Source organism: Carassius auratus, chromosome 47, assembly GCF_003368295.1.
Source record: "Carassius auratus strain Wakin chromosome 47, ASM336829v1, whole genome shotgun sequence".
NCBI classification, from domain to species: Eukaryota; Metazoa; Chordata; class Actinopteri; order Cypriniformes; family Cyprinidae; genus Carassius; species Carassius auratus.
The window spans coordinates 5,218,405-5,237,380 of record NC_039289.1 but is presented as its reverse complement, the minus strand read 5'-3'; the positions used below and the strand labels follow the sequence as shown (position 1 = coordinate 5,237,380).

At 37.6% G+C, this 18,976-nt stretch overlaps 2 protein-coding genes across 4 annotated transcripts; both read right to left on the bottom strand.

Annotated features, from left to right (window-relative positions):
• Positions 1–160: 160 nt before the first annotated feature.
• LOC113064879 (heterogeneous nuclear ribonucleoprotein M-like) lies at positions 161–9,467 on the bottom strand. Of its 3 annotated transcripts, XM_026235865.1 has the most exons (16): positions 9,180–9,467; positions 8,124–8,299; positions 6,794–6,846; positions 5,085–5,092; positions 4,893–4,986; positions 3,579–3,899; positions 3,341–3,494; positions 3,185–3,234; positions 2,756–2,816; positions 2,551–2,649; positions 2,407–2,448; positions 1,650–1,721; positions 1,464–1,568; positions 787–1,370; positions 624–675; positions 161–537 (listed from the first exon to the last, which is right to left on the bottom strand). In XM_026235865.1, the coding sequence occupies exons 1-16, from the start codon at positions 9,224–9,226 to the stop codon at positions 374–376; spliced, it is 2,082 nt and encodes a 693-aa protein (XP_026091650.1). In that variant the 5' UTR covers positions 9,227–9,467; the 3' UTR covers positions 161–373. The 3 variants fall into 3 exon arrangements, with proteins under 3 accessions (XP_026091650.1, XP_026091651.1, XP_026091652.1); XM_026235866.1 differs by lacking the exon at positions 2,407–2,448 and having other exon boundaries at positions 320–537; XM_026235867.1 differs by lacking the exons at positions 6,794–6,846; positions 9,180–9,467 and having other exon boundaries at positions 320–537; positions 8,124–8,270.
• An 857-nt stretch (positions 9,468–10,324) lies between these two features.
• LOC113064881 (E3 ubiquitin-protein ligase MARCH2-like) lies at positions 10,325–17,699 on the bottom strand. The gene is made up of 5 exons (XM_026235871.1): positions 17,464–17,699; positions 15,748–16,019; positions 15,435–15,639; positions 15,028–15,237; positions 10,325–14,008 (listed from the first exon to the last, which is right to left on the bottom strand). The coding sequence occupies exons 2-5, from the start codon at positions 15,921–15,923 to the stop codon at positions 13,850–13,852; spliced, it is 750 nt and encodes a 249-aa protein (XP_026091656.1). The 5' UTR covers positions 15,924–16,019; positions 17,464–17,699; the 3' UTR covers positions 10,325–13,849.
• Positions 17,700–18,976: the final 1,277 nt, after the last annotated feature.

Here is an 18,976-nt window from a genome sequence, read left to right as displayed (position 1 = left end):
TTCAGATTTTTCCTATATAATATATATCCCTCAGAGAGAGAGAGAGAAAATGCATGCATGTATCAACATATACATAAGAAAGTGTTTTATACTACTAGCACCAAATTGCAGAGATGACCAAACTGAAACATGATTGAAAAGGACCTCACAACACCACTGCTTGATTCTCAATGATGAGATTTATTAGCAAACCTTTAACAAAGGCAATTACTTGGAAAGCATCACAATAAAAAGAGAGAAAAAAAAATTGGTCTCTAAAAGTCATAAGCATAACTAAAAGCGTACCATTTCGGCACAAGTACAAATGTGTAATGGACAAGTAATTTGGAAACCATGGAGGGGAGTGGAAGGAATCGGAAGACAAAAAAGACAATTATGCATTTCTGTCAATCCTGACATCAATCTCTCGTCCGCTGAGCCGGTAGCCGTTCATGGTACGACAGGCTCGCTCGGCAGTCTCAGGATTGTCAAAGCGCACCACACCGCAGCCCTTGGACTTGCCGTTCTCCATCTTTATATCTGCATACTGCACGATGCCTGTTAGAAAACACACCCAAGCCATATCGATTAATAAAATAGAGCAAGAAATGCTGTAAGAAAAACCCTGATGGGAAAAGTCTTACCACATGAATTGAAAGTGTCCTTCAACATCTTCCAGGTGAAGTCAAAGGGCAGCTGCAAAAATAAGACAATCACATTATGCATGAGAGGGTAAAAAAAAAAAAAAAAAAAAAAAAAAAAAAGTATACAATTTTTTTTTTTTCAATGTTAGAATCAAATTCTTACATTTCTGACAAAAATCTGGCATCCCTTCCTGACATTGGCTCCACCAGCCCCTGGCCCTCCTTGTCCAGACCCACTGAAAGGAGTCCCGAAATTGGCACGATCCATATCAGCCGGTCTATCAAACTGCCCACCGACGCCACCAGAGCCCATACGGTCCATGCTGGAACCCATGCGGTCAAGACCTGAGGAGGGGAAGCGGTCCATGCCACCTGCGCCCATGCGGTCAAAGTTTGAACCAATTCGGTCAAGGCCAGGGTTCATCCTGTCCATGCCTATAGGGGAGGCAAAGTCCATCCCGCCAGTCATGCGATCCATGCCGGATGTCCCCAAGCGGTCAAACCCACCAGGGCCCATGCGGTCCACGCTGGAGCTCATACGGTCGAGGCCTGATCCCAGTCGATCCATACTGGGCCCCAGTCGGTCAATTCCTGAACCCATGCGGTCAAAACCGGATCCCAACCGGTCCAGATCAGGCATACGGTCCATGCGATCCATCCCCATCCGGTCCGGTCCTCCCATGCGGTCAATGCCACCTCCAAGCCTGTCCATGCCAGAATTCATGCGATCCATTCCCATGGAGTTACCTGGCAATAAAAAGTTTTTTTTAATAATTAAAAATTTGACATTATGTAACTATATAAGAAATTTATAGGAGCAAAAGGTTAAACATTACTAACCCATTCCTCGGTCAAAAGCATCTCCGAAGTTGCTGCGTGACATACCCATATCATTACGGGCACCAAAATCTCGATCAAAACCACCGCCGATTCCACGATCCATATCTGCATTTAAAAAATAAACATAACTCAATCTCAGCTGCTCGCAAAATGGAGAAGAAAAAATAAACCAGTAAATGCATTTACCATTCATTCGACCCATTCCAGAGGGTCCAAAACGATCCATGTTGTTCATACCACCACCGAAATTATCCATTCCTGGAGATCAGTAACAGTTAGATTCAATTCTTAGTGAATTAACGCACACATTGCAAGGAAATTTCATAATTCATATTGGATGAAATAAGCAGCAACTTTATAAATGATCTTGGTTTTAGGACAAACTATGCTGGAAAATTTTTTACATTAAATGGATGAGCAGTTATATATATAAAAAAAACAACACCCCTTTCAGATAATTTATTGTAGACAAAGTAGCATTTTCTAAAAATATAGAAAGTATAACCTAACAAATAAATTATGCAGTATTTAAATAAATTAAAACAAAACTCAATTAAACTCTATTCATAGTGGACCAAATAAGCAGCATAAAACTAGAAACCTTGCAAATAATTTGGTGGATAAAATAAGCAATTTTCTTATATAAAATTAAGAAATAAAACCTTGAAGATAACTGATTAAATATACTGCCTCAAAGAATTCAGAGTAGAATAAATATGCAGGGGGAAAAAATTATTGAAGATAAAATACAAAACAAATTGAAATTGAGGATTCAAAGTTGACAATTAAGCAGCAATTTAAAAAAAATTATAATACAATAATTAATTAGAGAACAGTGCAGTTTAGATACAGCCTGTCAAAATGAACGGAGCATCCTTGAACTATGGAATGCAAATCAAAGCAGTAACCCCTGCAAGAATGGCTGATGAGATGAAGCACATACCTCCCATTCTACCCATGCCACCAAATCCCAATCCATCCATTCCTATGGAGAAAATGATTTCATGGATAGGCGAGGGGAATGATGGTCAGTGAATGTGCACAAGAGGAATCATTCCAAAAAGATCAACATGCAACATGCTGTTACCTCCTGGTCCCATGTTGCCCATCCCACCCCGGTTGAGCTGGGTAGCGTCAATGGGTTGACCGCCGGGTCCCAGGCCGAGACCAATACCACTCAGACCACCTGGATGAGACGGTGGGAGCTGGTTTATATAGGAAACTAAACAACTGCAAGATGTTTTAGGGTTGATTGTCCATTCGGTAAAAATGAATATGAAGTCATCACTTACGAGGAAGTGCTGGAGGATGGTCAGGGGGTGCAAAGTCACCTTTGGGAAGAGATTTCTCATCCTGAAAAGACATGACAGGTGTGAAGGGGTGGATTGAGTTTAAAAATCAGACTGCCAATGCACCGTTAACCTATAGTAGCTCGTTTTCGCCAAAGTATAAAAATTAAGGGGTTATTGTGACTCACAATTCTGACTCCCACCCCCCCCCCAGCAACAGACTTAAGACTTTTTTTTGTAGTTGAGAGAGAAAAAAAATAAGCAAGAAACATGAAATTGCTAATTTATCTGAAGGTATATTCTGAGGAGTCTGAATTAAGATGCAAGTGCAATTGCAAGAAAAAACAACAACTGCAAGATCAAAGTCAAAAATACCTTTATTTTTTAATTCCGCAAAACAAGCATCAATGCTAAACCCATGTGATTACTTACCAGTTTGACGTGCATGACCCTATTGAAGAGAAGCTGTCCGTTGAACATGGCTAACATCCATTAAGGAAAAACTTAATGCACTGCACATTTTAAATTGCATTAAACCACCATTACAACAATTACCAACGTCATTTCAAAAGCTAATGTGAAGGATACAGACTGCTTGAACCGCTTCAATGGGCATGTCAAATGTGACCGTTCCCATTCCCCTGCTTTTCCCATCTTTATCCTCCAGGATATCTGCACGCACAACCACTCCAGCCATTCCAAACACCTCCTTGAGCTTCTTCCATCCAACCTTGTAGTCCAGCTGTGCAAAAAGACACCATATGAAGAGTCAGGGGTCAAGTTTGGAAATGGCACATATGGTAACAGAGTGGATTCAAAGTCTTACATTGGCCACAAAAATGGTGCTTCCGATTTTTCCAGCCTGGAGTCCGTGGATGATCTCATTGGGAATGTTGGGGTTGTTCATAAGACTTGGAGGGATATTGACCATTGAAGGACCGCCAGGACCGCCAGGCCCTGGGCCCATCCCCATGCCTCCTCCCATGCCTCCTCCCATGCCTCCTCCCATGCCTCCTCCCATGCCTCCTCCCATGCCTCCTCCCATGCCTCCACCCATGCCTCCACCCATGCCTCCACCCATGCCAGGGGGTCCACCACCACCGTGACCACGATTAGCTTCAAGCTGGGCAATCACTCCATCTGGATCCTTGGAGAAGCACAAAGAGAAATGTTTATAACAGGCCACTTTAAATACATTCAACATCAAGTATCCATATTCATGATGATTTTACTAGAATGATTTTAACATGCTTTTGTCAAGACTATTTTTTACAATTGTTTCAATACTGAAAATTTGACATTAAAACTGTTAAAATGGCTGTCTATAATTCATATTCAAATATTTTTAAAGCACTTGTTTGACTGGATTTTTTACTCTTATATTACAAAACTTAAAGGACAAGTAAAACTTATATTCCTTCACACTTGAATATTCTGGTATCATTTCACATTTTAATATGAATTATATGCAACAAAGATATTAATCTAATATATTTAACATTCAAAAGTAAAAAAAAAAAAAAAAAGTGACTGACTGTTAAAAGGAGTTCTACTAAACTTAATGGATAAATAAAACATACATTTAAATCAGGGTAAAGACAATTTCTACAAGTGCATCTTGTCATTGTTTCCAACAGTCTTGACAGAAGCATAAATATTCATAAACTTAAAAATAAAATAGTGTATAAAATTTAATTAAGTTACTTAAAATTCATAAAAAAAATGCTAAATGCTCAAATTTACAGCAGAAAAGAAAACGGGTTTACAGCCTGGTTCAAAAAACTGCTTAACTTTGCCCTTCATAACAACAGGGGGTGAATTTTTAACGCATCCGTTTAAATTAGTTCTGTATAATTAATGGCACAGCCACTTGAGTGATAGGTGGATTGCCACGGCTGTCACCACCATCACGCTTGGTGTGCAAGGTTTCAGCAACCAGCTTCCGCCTTTTTGCCCATTTTCGATTATCCAGGAGTGGAGTGCGGTGACGGAGTGCCAAGACGGCAACGGCCCACTCCGCCCACTTTTGGCTTCAAAAACACTCTTCGGAAACCAATGGGTGATGTCACGGACACTACGTCCATGTTTTTATACAGTCTGATATACACTCAAATGTTATTCGACTGCAAGATGCACTAACCTCTTTGACCTTGAGACGACGACCGTTCATGACATGTCTGTTGACTTTCTCTGCAGCCTTTTTCATGAGCTCTTCAGTTCTGAACTCAACCACCCTTAAAAAAAAAAAAAAAAAGTATAATATATATATAATTAGCAAGAGTTGAACAAGAGAGACAAATGAGTAAAGATTAATGAACTGAATGATACTTACGCACAACCCTTTGTTCAGTCATCACACCAGCCAGGATGAACAAACAAACAAAGCAGGAATAAAAGACAATTATACAAAAGCCACAACAACAACAACAAAAAAAAAAAACTGACTCAGGAAAAACACTTCAGACACACTAAATTGATTAAGAATATTCATATGATACTTCTCTGTGGTATTCACTTAGTGCATACTAGGGCTGTCACTTCTGTGAAAAAATCTTTTTCGATTTTTAAGACATAAGTCTTCATCGAATCAAATTTAAAATCGATTTTCCATGTCTAAAAAAAAAGACGTTTCCTTTTTGAACGTCAAATAATGGACGAACGTAAAGAGAGCGCTGGAAACGCACAAGTCAGCAATATTTCTTCTTTATTGGCATGAAGTATCGTGCAGAATAACAAACAGCAACAGGAGAGCAACATTCTCTAAAAAATATATCTGCAGAGAGGACGGCTGCCATAAAATAAAAACATCACGTAGGATTCAACCCGGCTGCATTTATGATTTAGGCAATTCAAAAATCTCCAAGATTATTTCAAATAATGATTCAATCCATTTCAAACAACTGTTCAAAAAAATGAAACTTTAAGTGGACTTGGCCATGTGTGTTTTTTTTATTGAACGTAACTGACACATAATTAAAGACTATGGCCATTATAAATTTATTGGACAGGGAAATCAAGTCGATCAACATTTTTTCGGGTTCCAGAGCAGAGCGTTTTTTAGTCACTATATGTCCAGCTGTTGAGAAGACGCGCTCCGACCGCACTGATGTCCCAGGGACACTCAGGTACGGCTGCGCAAGGTGGGGGTATTACTGCCAATTTTCCACCACAAAATCCGGTCGCTGTCAGCTTGCAATGGTCCTTTTCATAACTCAGAATCTCCTGTAACTAGATGCGCGAATGAGGCAAATTCACGTCTACCGCGCCTCAAGACCTCCAAACGCGTGTAAACGTGTCTACATTGACTTAACATTGAAATCATTCGCGCCAGAGCGCTCTATTCGCGTTTGGTGTGAACACAGCATAAGAGGTCGCTTTCGACATCACTGGATCTTACAGGCGCGTAAAATTGCTGATATTTTCTGTCTAGCTTTCGCAAGGCATACTGCACTTTCAGAATTCTTTATTTTCTTTTTCTGCTTGTTTGTGAGTTATGTTACATCTATATTTTTTAATTGTTTAATTATTTTTAAATTGTGTACATATTTGGTTTAAATCGATTGCCTATTTTCATTTTCGAAACTTTTTTTGGTTGGTCCGATCAATTGTGCAATCGATTTTTCGCACAACTAAAAGTGACAGCCCTTGTGCATACTTTACAAAATTACATACAGACTCAAAACAGGATTAATTGACACCCAGAATACACAACCGGCCTTCAGTTCAGGATCCATTTCTGTTGGTATCCCACTAGTTGAGTCGCTCAAATCATTGACGCCATGTTATCCATGTTTCGTAATAAGAATCCCAATGCAAAAAAAATACTACCTCTTAAACACACGAGAACCAGAATTACAATATAGCTGGGAAACAATCCCTGCGGTTCCACTCAGAGCCGCAGTCGGCGTCCGTTTTAGTTCAAATGCCACTCAAGACAACACATTTTGAACTCTCAACCCAGTCCTGAACATCCCACATTAAAATCTAAGAGATTATGTAAGAACTCAAGCGGACAAATGGAGGTTCGACTCTTGCACTTACCCTTGATTTGCCTTCTCCGTCCATTAAGTGTTCCACGTACGTTACCTCACCCACTACAAATCAGATTCCAGACGACACACACCAAGGGGAGAGAAGCCGAGAGAACAATTGGGGTTTAGAGCAGACACAAACCGGGGGACGGTGAGAGTGAGCTCGGCCTGCGAGTCCAGAGCCTCCTCCCCCAGCAGCTCAAATTCTGGTACAGGTCTACAAGCAGCAAGCTGTAAAATGTGTTCAGGAAAACTTCTTAAGCTGTCCTTGCTGGAAACCTCAACATCCAAGACTGACCAAAAGGATTTGACCTCCCAAGCCATTGAAATTGGAAGGATTGTCAACTATGGCCTTTGTTGGTCGTCAAAGAACCTTTTCTGCTAGGTCTTTGGCTACCTCCGAAACATTCCGACACAGCTAAACCTTGGCGTTAGTGCAAAAAAATGTTACTAAATTAAAATAGCTAAACCTATATTACAAAAAAATGGTTTGAAGTTACAGAAACCGAAACCTCGTCCACCTGAAACCAACTTGGCTTCCCAACTAACCAATTGGAACTGAATTTTATCGATTAGCCAAACCAGCTCCAACAAGTCCCGAATTAGATGCTGGCTGACGAGACTGCAAACCCAAACAAGGTCCAATCTGTTTGTCAAAAACTACCTCGAAGAACCACCTGGCATTTTCCCAGCGAGAATGTCTGTACATTAGATAAAACAAGGACCAGCTTAAGAAGCTGCTTTACTCTGTAGACCTGTACCCCCAGAAATCAATCACATCCTTTTTTTAAGGGCACAATAATGAAGATCTGCTGCAACAACATTCACTCTGGCATTCACCTAAAAAAGAAAATGCAATTTAATTCTACAAGCAACAATTTCCACATGAAATTCCCCATGAATGCGAATCATTAGGAATGGAGGGGCTACTACACATGGATAGGGAAAATGTGACCACTCATGGGTTGTTATGAGATAACAACCAGCAGGTTAGGGTAAAAACTAAACACTTTCTCCAAAGCCAAAGAGACCGATTAATGGCATCAGATTCATATGAATGGATTAAACACTGTTCTATGTGTACGTGCAATTCACACAGTTTTAAAGTGCCATCCACCGACATTAGCAATCTTGAATTATTAATCGTTTTCCACAACAGCCTTTTTTCCCCCTCAAGACACTTTTCGAACAGCCTTTTCCCAAGACCACTTCCCCATGATGGGATGTTTATCCTCTGACATAAAGCAAGTGTGTAGGTGGCCACCTTCACAACCCCCAAAACTATAAAAATAAAGCTCCTAACCTACCCTAGGATGTACAACTAAACAACCAAAACTTACCTTTTTCCTTCATGAGATCTTTCAGAGTTTGCCATTTAACATCATAAGGAATGTTGCTGACAAACACACGGTATCTCTTGTTGGGGTTTCCGTAAGGTTCAAACCGTCCCCCGCCACCGCGCTTCTGGGGCCTCTCCTTCCTCGACTCATTGCTGGATTTGCCATTTACTGCATTTCTGAATAAAAGAATGAAAAAAAGCACAATTCGATAAATGTTCTCTAAACAAAAAAGAATATCAGGCATACACCTCATGAGATAAAACGACATTAAGGTTGGTTTTCTTCAACCCTGTTACCAAACTTTTGGCTGTTTGTAAATAGTTTAAAGGCCTTCGAACAATAAAATGTATTTAATAAGAACACATAACAGGGTGACCGAATTTAATATTTGCTTACCTAATACTATATGCGTTATGTGCGTGATAAAATGTGTTTTATCTTTTAAATCTATCAATTACTTGGGTAACAGGGCTGAGCTTGCAGCAACAGAAATGGTGGAAACTGTTGCAAACCATTCACATACACACACACACACACACACACATATATATATATATATATATATATATATATATATATAGAAATAGAACAAATGTATCTAAATAAATTACATTTATCCATTTAAATTAAACAAGTCTATCGAAAGTTTATAAAAATGAAAAAAAAATTGTTTTGCGAATTGATTTTTATGTTAACATAACACTTTAACAAACTAGGCCGCAGCAAACAAAGGACATTCGTATTGTTTGCTACGTAACATAGTCGTTCATAATATCTCGTCTTCATGATTTATTTCGTGTATTAAGCACACTTTGTGCACGAGGTTTCCTTAGCTCGTTTGCTGCCATTGTGAATCCAACGGCTCTTTGTTTCATCAGGATATAAACCAAACAAACGAGTCTGTCCTTTAACGCTGATATTTTACTGCAACCTAACCTTACTTCTTATTATGAAGAGCGTGTTATGCATCCAAAACATTCCGTATATAACGTACAGTTGTTTTAAAGATATAAAAAGCAAAACATGAAGTAAAAAGACATGCAGCTATCGCGTTACCCTTGTTCTTGTTTCTCTGGCTTCTCTGATTTAACCTCGGTCGACATTTTGCCTTCAGATATCCGCTGTCCTCCTCGTTTATCCGATTAAACTGCTCTAAACCACTCAGACTAGATCTAGATACAGACAAACAGGGTTTAGGGTCGTAAAAACAACGAGAGTCGCTACTCAATCGTGGTGTTGTTGTTGCGTTGTCAAAAAGTGTTCAGTCTAGACTCCTTTGGCTAGTGAAATGGCGGAGATACAGAAAAGGCGAAGCTGAAATTGGAAGCGAAGAAAAGCATGACGGGAAACAGCGTGTGACGCTTTCCTACTTTAAAACTCTCGGGTGACCAGTCCTCACCGTCGATTGACCGTAGTTGTTTTATAACTATCATATTATGATATTGATATGGTGGTTTTTATAACAAGCCTAACAGATTTCAACCTTCTTTGTTTTCTGAAGCTCTTCGAAAATCCCCACAAAAATAGAAAATTAAAAAAAGTTTGACATTTTAAACAAAGCCAAATAATCTTAAAACAACCGAACATTTATCGTTTCAAAAAGTTGCGACTGTCCCCTCATTTCCACCACAAAGAACAATTTTACTCATAATAATGTATTTTCATTCTAATATTTGTGTCAGTAAATTAAGAGGTGAAATGTGTGTGAGGAAACAGAGAAATATTTTCCTTTCAAGCTATAATTTTATCACAATACACAAAAGTTGAGGAACATGAATTATGTATTTAGTATAGCCTACACATAGGCCTATTTAAATTTAAAAAATATTTTAAAATGCTATAAGACACAGTGTATAATTCAATAGTAGAGATTAAAAGTTGGGAAACTTCATGACTATTTAATACGATGTAAACACTTTTGAACAGTGTTGTTTTAACATCTATCAAAATGTAATTGTAACTTTTGACAATTCAGACAGTTTCTCATAATTCTGAAAAGAGAGAAAAAAAAACTAATTCTGACCCTTTTCTAATTTGTATATCCCACAATTTTTGTATTCTGTACTGAAAACTTCTGTAAAATGCAGTTTCAGATAATAATAATAATAAAAAATGTGTGTACCCCAAAATAGCGATTTTAAGCCATTACTGAAATTGTGCAACCTCTCAGAAATCTCTCGAAAGAACAACAGCACAGTTACCAGGTCCAGAGCATCGTTTTTAATTTGCTTTGCACACTTTTCTTGGCCGATTTCAAGCACCAACATTTTTGGTGAGGACATTACAGACATCTTTCTCTCAGCCACTGCACAACATAAGCATTGTAGCATTTCAAACCTTCAGAGAGATACAAATCCGGTGCTCGATGAATAACTGAAAACAAAACAGAAGCAAAATGATACACACAGTATGAATACAATAAAACAAACACTGGCAAAAGTAGAGATATTTCAACTGAATCAACAAACTATGCAAACGTTGGTACAATTAAGTTCAGATTTGGAAATGCCTCCTTTTTTAAACTGCAACAAAAGACACCCCCCAGATATTTGCAAGAGAAATAATGGTTATAAATGAGTGAAAGTGCCATTGTATTAAAATAAGAAAGCATGCAATGAAGGAACAGATAAGTTCGGTTTAATTAACATCATCATTTGAGCTGAACTGCTCTTGCAGTGTTGCATATTGTGGCCAGCCCATGTTAAAAACACAAAATAAACAATACAACTCTGAGTTCAACATTGTCCCTTTCCCTATGTCCTTCATATGCAACAACATCTATATCTATGGATATATCATACATGTGTTGTTAAGTTTATAGGTAAGAATTGCATTGTAATATTTTAGATGAATTACCCAACATAGCAAAATAACCAAGGAATGGCCCAAAAAGTGAAAAAAAAAAAAGCAAGTGGAAGCACAACAACAAGAAAGCATTCCTCAAGTTAGCATTAAGCTGGTTGGTGAAGTTGTCTGTCGTTGTTGATCCAACACCACATGTGGTTTGAGATAATTGTTCATATCAGCAAAAAAAAAGCAACTTCTTTCCGGAAAAACAGAGCAATGGGCAAGACAATGATTCTGATGATGGATTATTCCTAAAACTTTTTTTTCTCCCATTTTCCAAAGCGAAATTAGCTCAAGGGAAATGGGCAGGGGGGATGAATTTGAGGGAAAATCCTTTTGCATGTTTGAATATCCAGCTACAGAAGCGCCTTTTGGTTTCAAACTCTGTGTTTGGGGCACTGAACATCGACAGAACTACAAGCTTCTGAGCTGTGTCCTTTGAAAAAAGTGGCCGGCAAATAATCCAGACATTAATGGGCCTGTCTGCTCCACACACACACACACACACACTGAACCCTGGACCAACAGCACACAACACTTCTTAATAACAGAGACATCAGTTTATCTACACATTTACAACTGAGACGCATCAGAATTTACAATAAAAGAATTAGTGGACATACATATCTTAGGTAGCTCATTTCATTAGCCTTTAAAGAACCGTTCAGCCATAATGTAAATTCTGTTATTATTTATTCACATGTTGTTCCAAATTCACATGCTGTATTTTTTTCCATTACGGGGAAACAAAAAAAAAACATTGAAATAAAGATAATTTCAACGTTTGATCTCACGATTATGAATTTTTCCTTACAATTGCGAGTTTATTTCTCACAATTTTGACTTTTTTTTTCTCGGAATTCTTAGTTTATAGCTCCGAGTTTAGAATCTTGCAGTTGTTTGGTTTTTCTGCCACAGAATATAAAATAAAAAGGTGACTGCAAATTTATCTCACAATTCTCGTTGTCACCTAAGAAATTTGCTTCTCAGAACTGCTAGGTTTATATTTGGCAGTTCTGAATTTCTCCGAATTGTGAGGTAGTGCTGTATGTTTCACTAAATGAACAAGGTGCATTAAAAAAAATAGATTTATTATTTCTTAAACAATACCAGCAGCATTTGTGAAGTGGAGAAGTCAAAGTAAACTGAAAAAAGAATTAACGTTTATCGACTACTTGCTGGTATTGTTCAAAAAATTTAATTGTGAGATAGAATTAGGTTCTCACACAAATGGACTCCTATGGACTTGTAAAAGAGCACAACTTTCATTGCGATCTTGAAGCTTGTCATCGAACTCTTATCAGAAACGATTCACCAAAATTGCTGTACATTTAAAATAACTGCAGTCCCATCTGGAGTGACATTACGGTGAATAAATAACAACATTTTCATTGATAGGTGAACAATTCCCTCAGTGAACTTTACTGCCAAAAGTTTGCGCAAATCGAACACTTTTAGACCTAGATCTTCAACAGCAAGTGCATATAGCACAAAAAGTCCACATTAAAGAGTGGCAAATGTGCAACTATTACTGCATATCCCAAAGAACCATTCCTCCACTTTCAGATGGTAACTGTAGGGAATGAAAAAAGATTTGATGAATGGTGTTCTGCAGATTCTTCTTGCACCAATACGACACACAGCTGAAAGATGGCTTTGCTTAAATACTGTAGTGTCATTCATGGACAATGGTTTCATTACTGGTCTGGCAATGATGTTTAGCTTCGATTACGTCTTCCTCTGGGGCTTGACCTGCATCTTCCACAAACTGCTACAAAATCCCAAGTATGCCTTCTTCAACCTCGGCCATTTGATACCTTCTTAACAGCACAAATAGGCAGAGCTTACGAAATGCATACTGAAAACACACGTACACATTCGTCTTCCAACACCAAAAAACGAAGATGATTCTGGACTGTGGAGGTATGTTTGCATCTGCACTTACCACTACTCAACAACATAAAGTTGCCACATATTTGCATCCCAAAAGCATACACGTATCTACATTTGTTCAGCTCACATCTAGGCTACGTTGTCAAAAAGTGCTACGACTTTAGAATCACCGCATGCTGTTTTAGATTGTTCGGAGACCATTCGGTTCGGAAAAACAGCCTGCATGTGTCCACGGCAGTATCATGCCAATGGTGGCGTGTTATTGCACTCTCTTTTTTAGTTGTTTTTTTCCACCACCCGCCTTCCTTTCTCACTCTGGATGTATTGAGCATTTGCTATGCCGCAGCAGATATACATCAGCCTCCACATTCATTTCCCGGGCAAATGTCGATCGAAGCTTAGAGCTTACTTGAATTAGTGTTTATATATTTATACATTTATATCTTGACTAAATTGTGTAGGAGCCACAAGAACTAAGTTTTCTTAGATGCGACTCTGTCGGGTTAAGATGGAAAGTACTTGAAGGTAGATGAGTAGAAAAAATGATACATCGAAAACAAAAGAAAGGTTTGGTTTTAAGCTTCAGCAGCCGTATGTACTCGAGTCAAATCCCTCACCACTGTGCTCAAAGGAATCGTCTATACACATAAGTTAGTTTTCCGATTGTTTCAAATACTATGCATACTGAACAGTATGGGCCCTCAGCCTGGCTGTTCAAGCCCCAGATAAATAAAACGTGTCTTTAAACAACACACTTATAAAGGCTCCAAAACAAAAACAACAACAACAAAAAAAAAAAACTTTAAAAGAGACTGGTGAAAAAACGTAAAATAAAATAAAATGAAGTGCTCACATATTTAGATAAAAAGGATTAAATAGAAATTAATGCATCCATAATGCCACGGCTCTAGTTGACGACGCTGCGTCAAGAACATGTAGCATGTTAATACCACCGCGATCGGGCCCCGACCCCCGCACCACATCTCTCATACTATGGTCTCGTCTGCTGTCTTTTTCAGCAGCTTTGTGGAAAGCAAGGAATGCTGGGTAGAGTGTGCACCCTTGGTGTCAGGAATGAGCAAACGGACTTTCTGATTGGTTCGTCTCCACTCCGAGTACAACTGACAGTGGTAGCGGAATGAGACCTGCAAAACAAGGACACTTTTACACACTTTCTGGTTAAAGGACGAAGTCCTACAGATTAAATGATGAATTTCATGAAAAATATGTCTGGGTGACATTTCAAGCCGAAAATGAGAAGAAAGAATATGAAAGTATGATAAAAACAAAATTACAGGAACATTGTCTACACTCTCCAACTGTCATTGCCGGAAAATAATGTGAATCATCCTATCAGGACACAAAGATTTGTATTAAAATTAATTAATAATATAAATTTATTTATTTATTAGAATAAATTAAAGGTGTTACAAGAAATATTACAGCATAAAATAGTAAAAAGTTTAAATTTTTTATGAATTACTGCAATGAGAAAGTTTTTTCTGCATTACGGTAATGTTTTTTTTTTATTTTATTTTTTTTTTGCATTGTGGTAATGATAATGGGAGGTTTGTTTGTTTTTGCATTATGATAATGAAAATTTGATTTCTTTGAACTAAAATAATTATTTTATTTTCATATTTAATGCATTAATAATTACCATATTTTTGCATTTCAGTAATGAGAAAGATTCTTATGCATTACGGTTAGGATATTTTTACCACTGCAGAAAGGAGGAACGTTTACACTTTAAAGTAGTGCTTACCGTGTTAGACGCGAAACATTTTTTTTATTATTGTAATGAGAATATGTTTTAGAATTATGGAGAAGAGAACAATATGTTTTTCATAGCACAATATAAATGATTTCTTTGTATTATGGTAATGAGGACACTTTTTTTGCAATTTGGTAAAGACAACTAGATACTTTTAGCATTTAAGTACAACAAGATTTCTTTGCATTCTTTGCATTTTAAAACATATTTTACACAATTAACAGAAAGTATCATTTATTTTGCTTCCTTTCTATTTTTGGGGAGAAATATGACCCAGACATGTTCAGATAAGTCTTTGTGTGATTGCCCCAAAATTAATATCAACATTCTGCTTTAGAATAAAAATGTACTGTAAATGTAATCTGCATTTAATTGGATGGAATACACTACCAGTGTCCAGAGGACGTAGATGGTGAAGAGTGCGATGGTCAGAGCGATGAGGCCGACTGCCTCCAGGCGACTGTTGAAGTGCAGGTGGTCCTGTGCACCCCGTAGACACAGCCAGCCTGAGATGGCTGCCAGGGGCGTTATAAACAGGAAGCACACCATGTCACAGAAGAGCGTGCGCTTCTCATTCCGGGGGCCTGGGTCCCTGAGCCACTATTGAAAGATGATGTGAGGTTTACCGATGATGTTTAGATGAACAGTTTTGCCTAATACCAATAATTATATGTTATGACCAATAACATCACGGTCAACATTCTTAGTAATGACCAGTTTGAAAACTATTTATACCACTTTTTAACTTAATTCAGGTCCACAGATAAGAGTGGTATTTAAAGGTTAAGCTCCGTTACCTCTGTGAGGGGTCGGGGCCGGCGCTCAATGGTAAACTCAGTGTGGCACAGCTCACAGTAGCTGGTGTTAGAGGACGATAGCCATTTCTCCAGGCAGCTCTTGTGGACCGTGCCCAATGTGCCGGTGCAGTCGCACGGGGAGAGAAGCACCTCACTGTTGCACACGTCTTGACCCTCGTGGCAGATCCGACAAATTGGCCGATCACTAACAGAGAAGAGAAGCTTTATCTTTAGGCCACTGAAATGCACATCATGTGGAAATCAAGTCAAAACCTTTTAAATATTACACAAAGTTTTGTTTAGATTTGTCTACCTCTGGGTGCCCAGGGCTTTGATAACAGTAGATAGCAGACGTCCATCCTTGGCCGTGACCTGGGTGACGTACTGAGCCCGGTGGTTTTCAGCATCCTCCACGGTTTTTGACAGGGCAGCGTTGCCAGTGCAGTCACACAGGGAGCCTGGGAGGTGGCAACACTCCCCTGTGGTCATTTCGGGGCCGTCCAGGAGGGCAAGGGGCAGGGGAGCACCACGGGGAAACAGGGGAGCAGCCTCACTCCCACACCTCAAGTCACAAAGACCCTACCACTGCAGAGAAGAGGAACATTTACAATGGTTACAAGAGGGAAATTTCGACAGCAAAAAAATGGTATTAGCAACAGTGTAGCAATGTATGAAGCGCCGCTCAGACAGAAGTCACATTCTAACTGTAAATTCACATTACCAACCGAACCAGATGCAAATAATGTGTGGCACATAATGTGGATTCAAACTGAAATGATACAAAGTAAATGTGTCAGTGTTTTTTTTTTCTGTCAGAGGAATAGTGTGTTCAATACAAGTTGAAACAACAGCATTAGTGGCATAATGTAAATTACCACAAAACTCATTTCAACTTTTCACTCTATTGAGACACTTAAACCGGAAGTGCGTGTGGCCAAAAGATAAACGAAACTAAGATCAGAAAACATGTTAAAAAACACTTTTAACTAAAGTTAAATCCAATTTTCCAACCCTGTTGCCTTGACAAAGTTGTAAACCCTAAAATGACTGTAAACAATAATGATTTAAATTGAAGTGCTTTAATAACTCATGAGTTTCACATTTCTGCTTTTAAATCATCTAAAATTTGCCCCCATTTACTAACATTTACTAACATCTGTATATGTGTGTGTATTCCCAAATTTAAATAGTACTGTTTGTGTGTGTATGTGTATATTTTAAGATTTGGTTAAATTGTATTGTTTTACAAAAATGTGTGACACAATGTGTTTTTCAGAAAGAAAGACATTTAAAATATTATATATATATTTATGTTGATTCCCTGTACGATCTAGCTTCCTTGAAACACAAGAAAAATTGATTTTTTTAAATAATAAAAGGTGAATGTAAACAGATGCTGCCTAGCTATTAAGAATGCCAAAAAGGCACTTACAAACTAAACATAACAAACATATTGAGGTTAACTTAGTCTATTAACTGAACAAAAGGAAAACCTAGTGAGCCGCCGATCTAGACAGTGTTTTTGGATACTCTAGGTTTTGAAACATTATTTAACACATCTTCTGATAAATGGCAACTCGCTGGATTATTAAATTATGATATGATGCACTGATCAAACCTAACGTTACTTCCATGGGAACGTATGGACAGAAACAAAAGAGGATGCACTGCTATTTTACATGAAATCACCTAACGTTACATGTGCTGCCATAGCATCTTTGCACATTTAAAGCATCCGATGTGGTTTGATCTAATCTATCAAGCTGTCTGACAGTGGTCTAGAAAAGGGCCTTTGGCACACAACACAACTGCCAATTAAACACCAGTTCCCTCCAGTACAGCGCTAAATGTTTCTAACATTTCAGACTAGATTAAATCGAAATTAAACCGATTCGGTGCGTATTGAGACAGAGGCAGAGTGAAAATGCAGCTGCATTAAGGCTGCTAGTTGCATTAGCCATGTAGCCAAATATGTCATCAAAGCCTGGGATTAGAGATTAAACCATCATTTCTTGTCGTCTAATCTTACCTTCTGGTTTTCCATGCTGAGCTGGTGCCTTTAAGGGTGAATTCCTTTTAAAGGTGGCGCTTGTCTGAAAGCGATAAGGTAAACGTACAAGCCTTGTTTTGGGTTTCGTTCAGCGAGCGACTCGGCTCGGCCTCCTACCGACGTCTCTGATTAGCGCCGTGTACGTTAAGAGCGTAAAGGGAGGCGCTTCCGTACGCAGCGCTGCTTCGGAACTTTCCTAAACAGCTTTCGTGAATAGCCGTTATCCGAGAAGTGCCTATTGTTGTTATTTCTAAGCACTGTTCACTGCTCATGTGAGGCTTTATATAGTGGGATGGAAATACGGTTTGTCTTTTTAATCATTCGTTAACTTAAATACTTTAGTATTGAGTCGTTTGTTTTTGCGTAACTTAATAATATTGTAATACTTGATTTCTTTTATAGTTTTGTGCGCAAGATACACTTTTATTCACTTCCTACGAAATTGTTTTAGAAATGTAATCTAAAAAAGTTTAGTATTTAACTTTTCTTTTAGTCTATTTCAGCAATAGTGAGAAAAACATTTGCATGCCTAACATATTTCACTAGTCTAATATTTCGCTTTTGTACATATTAAAAAAATTGCACTTTTATTTCCTATCTTGTGTCATTTTTACCAAATTGTTTATGAAATGTTAATTGTTTTCTTTTGAAAAGGTCACCAATATTACTGTTCTTGAATGTCTTAAGAAATATTTTGTTTAAATTACTTTTTAACTCTTTTTTTATTTTATTTTCAGACTAAGAATGCCACTAAAATCATTCTTTAATTATTACTATTAAAATATACTTTATTTTTAGCAAAATCAAAGTGAAAATGTTTATGGCTAACTTAATATTTCATTTTTCACTTTTGTGCTCAAGTACCTTTATTCCTGTTTTAATTGTTTTCCTTTACCAAACTTTTAAAGAAATGTTATCTAAAATTACATTTTATTTCAAATGTTTATTCATTTATGAGTATTTTCTGAAAAATGTATAATATATATATATATATATATATATATATATATATATATATATATAAAACATTTAAGCCAATGTAAATGTTCCTCTTTTGTCATTTTTACCACGTTTTCCAGATTATGAAGAACATTTACATTTTTTGTTGTCACGGAGTTTAAAAATATTTTTTATTTAATTTTAACCTAGTCCTTGATTAAAATCCTGAATAAAAAAAAATTAATAAAAAAGCAACAATATTATGCAACTGTTTTATTGTTTCTGACTAACAAAGCCACGATAAAAAAAAAAAAAACTTTTTCCATCATTGTCTGATTACAGACATCAGTTTTACACTGATTTTACACACATCAACTTTACTTAGTCTTTAACCTGGTATATTCCTTTAAAGCACTAAGGATCTGGAAACTAAACAGCCTACATGAGTCATGTCAACCATGTGGCACATGACACTTATTCTAGGTACAGATTCAGACATGCATCATATTGTGCAACATGGAGTAAAAAAAAAAAAAAAGAAAATCACGATTGC

Excerpts from the sequence above, each read along its gene's own strand:
- LOC113064879 (XM_026235865.1), bottom strand. The coding sequence starts at position 9,226 with ATGTCGACCGAGGTTAAATCAGAGAAGCCAGAGAAACAAGAACAAGG. Across the intron at positions 1,569-1,649 it reads TGGAATGGGTCGAATGAATG|ATATGGATCGTGGAATCGGC; the intron begins GTAAATGCATTT and ends TTTTAAATGCAG. Across the intron at positions 676-786 it reads GCCAGATTTTTGTCAGAAAT|CTGCCCTTTGACTTCACCTG; the intron begins GTAAGAATTTGA and ends TTATTTTTGCAG.
- LOC113064881 (XM_026235871.1), bottom strand. The coding sequence starts at position 15,923 with ATGACCACAGGGGAGTGTTGCCACCTCCCAGGCTCCCTGTGTGACTGC. Across the intron at positions 15,640-15,747 it reads AAAGCCCTGGGCACCCAGAG|TGATCGGCCAATTTGTCGGA; the intron begins GTAGACAAATCT and ends CTTCTCTGTTAG. Across the intron at positions 15,238-15,434 it reads GGCCCCGACCCCTCACAGAG|TGGCTCAGGGACCCAGGCCC; the intron begins GTAACGGAGCTT and ends ATCTTTCAATAG.